At 37.0% G+C, this 5,438-nt stretch overlaps 1 protein-coding gene across 1 annotated transcript; it reads left to right on the forward strand.

Moving 5' to 3' along the window:
• The first annotated feature begins 2,746 nt into the window (after positions 1-2,746).
• On the forward strand, positions 2,747-4,497 carry LOC130713038 (NAC domain-containing protein 83-like). Its single transcript, XM_057562841.1, has 3 exons — positions 2,747-2,860; positions 3,780-4,088; positions 4,342-4,497. Exons 1-3 carry the CDS (start codon positions 2,747-2,749, stop codon positions 4,495-4,497), a joined length of 579 nt encoding a protein of 192 aa, XP_057418824.1.
• Positions 4,498-5,438: the final 941 nt, after the last annotated feature.

Genomic DNA, 5,438 nt, shown 5'->3' on the forward strand with positions numbered 1-5,438 from the left:
CGGAGGGCTCTTTTGTAGGCCCCCAGACATCAGAATGGACATAGTCTAAGATTCCCTTGGTCTTGTGCTGCCCGGTCTTGAAACGAACTCTACACTGTTTCCCAAGAACACAATACTTGCACAATCCAATTGTGCAACTGCGAACACCCTTCAGCAGATTCCTCTTATGTAGTTCCATCATCCCACGTTCACTGAGATGACCCAAGCGCATGTGCCACAGTTTGGTTGCATCATCATCAGTTTCAACAGATGCCACATCACCCATAACTGTGGCCCCCAACAACTTATAAATGTTGCCTGCAGTCCTCTTTGCTCTCATCACTGTCATTGCACCCTTGCTAACCCTTAAGATGTCTCTATTTTCCTCAGACTTGAATGAATACCCATTCTCATGAAGAGTTCCTAGAGAAATCAAGTTCTTCGTAACCTCTGGAACATAACGCACCTGACTCAACGTGCGCACGCCACCATCATCCAAAGCAATTTTAACTTGTCCCATTCCCTTGATGATACAAGGTTTATCATCACCTAAATAGACATAACCAAAATCACCTGATTTAAATGAGTTGAACCACTCCCGGTGCGGCGTCATAAGATAGGAGCATCCAGAATCAAGAACCCATGCATCAGTGCACTTAACAGATGAAACACAAAGCAAATCCTCCTCACTGCAAGAACCATCAGACTGAACTACATTTGCTGAACTGTTGTTGTTGCTTGACTTGCCTGGCCTGTTTGGACAGACCCTCTTCCAATGCCCAATTTGCTTGCAACTATAACATTCTGCTGTTTTTTTGTCCTTGGACTTGGATCTCTTCTTCTTTCCAGAATCCACTGCTTTACCCTTGCCTCTTCCGCGATCTTGACCTCCCTTCACAAAAAGACCTTCACCTGAACTTCCTCCACCTTCTTCAACACTCTAGCGACGTTGTGCATGTTGCAAAAGTGTAGAAGAAATAGAATCCAACGTGATTGAGTCCTTCCCGTAGGTGAGAGTGGTCACCAAGTGATCATAAGAGCCTGGTAAAGAGCACAGCAAAATAATAGCCTTATCCTCATCGTCTACCTTCACACCAAGCCGTGTCAGATCGACGAGGATGTTGTTGAAAGCGTAGACATGAGCCTGCAAATCGCCTCCTTCCTGCATCTTCAGGATGTAGAGACGCTGCTTCGCAAACAACTTGTTCATGAGTGTCTTGGACATGTACAGACTTTCCAATTTATCCTAGACATCCTTCGGAGTTGTGAGATCCAGGATATGATTCATCACGTCATCAGAAACGCAAAGTCTTATCAAACCTGCAGCCTTCTCCTTCATCTCGTTCCAATCAACAGTTGCGATGTCCGCCGGTTTCTCATCGCGCAACGCCTTTTGTAAACTTTGCTGAGCCAACAGATCCTTAACCATCCTCTGCCATAGTCCGAAATTGCCGTTTCCATCGAACCGCGTCACTTCAAACTTCACACCTCCAGGGTTAGTCGTCATCTGATACCAATTGTTAGAACAACAACACGAATACAGATCATAGTAGAGAGAAACACACAAAGCTTTGTTCACGCAGTTCGGCCAAATTGCCTACCTCTGCGACTATAGAGCAGCTATAGTTCTGTTTATTGATTCGAACCTGAATACAATCACTCAGCAATTGCAATTTCTCTCAATTGCACTAGTGCCTCTTGTGTCTCTTGTGTTTTTAGGGTTACATTGTTATCCTATTTATAGTGGATTCTATTGATCTCTATTTTACAATAAAATCCTAATAAATCCTATAACAATCCCTTAAAACCTTTTACAATCCTCATTAAATCAAATCCTAATAAACTAAAGATTTTAGCCCAAAATATAATGAGTCAAATCCCAACAGTTCCACACTTCAAATAATGATTGTCTAAAATAGAAAACAAATTGGAATATGATGATTAACAGATAAAAAATATAACGAATTGTTATCTTTCCAGAAATCACACGCACATACTCGCCATATATGAGAAAATAAAGAAAACAAAAGACAAGATTAAATAAAATGATACACGAATGAGAAAAAAAAAATTAAAAAAGCATTAAACTTCGTTGAATAATTAACCATTTAAAAAATAATACCAATCATTATTAATACCTTTAATAAGGTCCCTCGAAAAATATCATTAATAAGAATTAACTAAAATAGAGCATTATTGAAATTTGAGAAAAAGTTTGTTGCACCGACAGTGTAAAGTTTTTTTACACCGTCAACCAATCAGATTTCAAGGATGTGAGAAAATCTCTCTTTTCATTTAATTTCTTTAATTGACATGTCACATCCTTGAAATCTGATTGGTTGACGGCGTAAAAAAACTTTACACCGTCGGTGCATCAAAATTAAACTCTTGAAATTTATCATAAGAAATTAAATTTTATAAAAAAATTTCTAATTATTTATATCATTCAAAATATTACCGTGATACTTGGAAATTATAATTTAATAATTGAAGTCAAAGTGATATTTTAATATTAAAAATAAAGACTTAATGTTTTTGTAATAAGGTAAAATTTGGGTATGGTAAAAAATTAAAAATAGTTTATGGTGGGTATTTTTCTCCCCGATAGTTAAGTTGTCAAATTTCCATTCTAAATTTATTTGCTGTTAGTAAATTAGTAAAATTGGGGATGCTATATACTACATGTTTTATAGCTATAAATTGCACATTCCAACCACATCAGTTTACATCATTTGTTCATTCAAAAGTGCACTTCAAGTTCATTGAGATGGAGGACCTGATCATGACTTATGAAGACGAGGATGGGAGTGTTCAATTGCTACCTGGGTACATGTTTGATCCTACTGATGAGATTCGTGTGGATTTTTACTTGAAGAGGAGGGTTTTTGCTCAACCTCTTCCCTTCCAAATCATCCCAGATTTTGATGTGTTTCTGACTAAGCCTTGGGGCTTGCCGGGAGGATATTGGTGAAACTAATTGTTCCTTTTCGTCTACGTTAGTGATACAAATTGTCGTGCATTTGATTTTTGGCGGATAATGCTTGGCACTTTGATAATTTGTACATGATCTTACCTGTTGTTTGAAAGAATTCACTTTTTCGTATCCCTCCTCCTCCTCCTCCTCCTCCTCCTCCTCCTCCTCTCTCTCTCTATATATATATATCACTTTCTCTCTCTTTCATCTTAACTCTCTCACTTACACACCAAATTGATGACATTGCATTTCAATCTATAAATTGTGTACAAACCGCATGATTTTCAACATCACAGTAAGAGTTTAAACAAGTCCCTCTTCACTTGGTGTGACATTGATCCTTTGATATGGAGGACCTTATGACTTATGTTAATGAGGATATTAGGTTGCTACTTGGTTATAAATTTAATCCAACTTTGAGGTTCTTGTGGATTTTCACATGAAGAGGCCAGAGGGTCTTTGTTCAACCTCTTCCTTTTTATATCATCCTAGATTTTGATGTGTTTCAAAATGAGCCTTGGGACCTTTCAGGAGGAGGTTGGTGAAACATTTTTTTCTAAAAAAATAAAATATCTCCTTTTCACTATTTCATAAGTCGAGAACTGTTATCAACTTTCACTTCAACACTCTCTTTTTAATAGTTTCTTTTAATTGATTGAAATTCAAGTGAGTTCCAATAATTTGAAAATGTAACCCATATATTTTACTATTTCATGAGCCCTATAATATTTTACGGCCCTTATTCTAACCTAGAGAATGGGCTTTGTGTTCAAAGAAAATCAAAATTTCCAAGTTCTATGAATGTTTATCTATTTTTAAATTTCAGGTGGAAATTTACAATAAGATGGTGTTTTGGATTTCATTTGTGTTTGCAGATGGGAAGATTTTCAATGAACGCAAGTGCTTCTTCTACAACACTATGGGACGTGATCTTGAGAACATTGACATAAGAGTTGCTGGGAGTGGCCAGTGGAGAGTAATGAAAAAAGGAGAAGATGTGTCTATCCCTCAAAACAATCAAGTGATTGGGAGGAGGAACACCCTGAATTTTTGGGAAATGCAAGGAGCATGTGCTAGGAGGACCAGATGGGAGATGCATGAGTTGTGTCTTACGTCAATTGCTAACCAATCTAAGGTAAAGAATAAAATAGTGACTTACTAACGGTTATGGTTCCACATTGATTAGAGATACAACTAAATAGTAGAATTAGAGTTATCTCGAATTCTGCCTATTTTAATTAACACCAGAGTTGAGCACCAATTTAGAGTAATTCATTTTAAATTATCATGAAGAATGGTTGGTTGGTAGGTAGGATATATCATTATCAAATTTATTTCGCTTTGTCTTATTCATCATCAACCACTAAACTTTGTTACTCAAAATGCAGCTGGCAAACTGGGCTATTTACTGCATCTTTAAAAATAAGGATGCAAAGAAGGCGAATAATGCACGAGGTTGTAATGGCGAAAGCTCTAATACTAGTAGCGTTGAAGTCATTGATTTTAATGTTGAGAGTGACAGTTTTAAGAACCTTCCCCAATGACCCATTCCTTAAGTAAGGGCAATGAATCTTCTTGAACAAAATATTGTTCATGTCCTCTTTATTGGTGTCATCTTTTGTAATTGACCAATAACTTATTGTTTATTTTAAGGCTTAAAAGCTCATTTGGTCCCACGAATGCGATATGTGCAAAATGGTCCTAAACTATTTTTTTAACATTTCCCAATCCCACACATTATGCTCCGTTAATATTTATTGGCATAATTACATCTTGCATTTCATTTAATATTGACTAATATTGGAGTTATTACAAAACTAATGTAATATATTTAAAATATTAGTTATACAGTAGAATGAAAAATTGTAATGTTCATTTTTTATTTTTAAATACATATATACTCTGCAAAAATAATGAAATTTAGTGGCGGTTTGGTTACAATTACCGGTGGTCAAGAGCCGCAACAAAATCCTTCCTGGCAGTCCCTCAAGTGCCACCTTCCTAGGTGTCACAAGCTGTTTGTGCGGCTTTTACACGATCACTGGGTTTTATGCCAAGAAATATTGGTGGTTCATCAACGCCACAATTACTAGCAGGCAAAGAGTGCTTCCCTAGCAATCAAAAAATGTCACCACCGTGTTAGAGATCTCATCGCCTATTAGGGATAATCTTTTGATTTTACCCGAGGTTGAGGAGTTTGATGGCGTGTTGACAAAGCCAAGAAGGGATTTAATGATGAGTAAAAAGGGTGGGTGTTATGTATAAGTGCTCAAATGAGGCGGGGCCTCAAGGATTAATTAAGCAGATCGAGTCTCGTAAAGTTGTTTAAGGGATTTGCGCTAGCGTTGGATTTCAGTGGACTTCCTTTGTTTTTTCTCTTCGCTAGTTCGGGTTTTCAGTTCTTTTTTGGGTAGTTCTAGTTTGTAATATTCTTTGGGGTTTTTCTATATATTTTGGGTGGTTGCGTGGTTTGTTGGAGTCTCTT

This window comes from Lotus japonicus, chromosome 4, assembly GCF_012489685.1.
Source record: "Lotus japonicus ecotype B-129 chromosome 4, LjGifu_v1.2".
In the NCBI taxonomy this organism is placed as follows: domain Eukaryota; kingdom Viridiplantae; phylum Streptophyta; class Magnoliopsida; order Fabales; family Fabaceae; genus Lotus; species Lotus japonicus.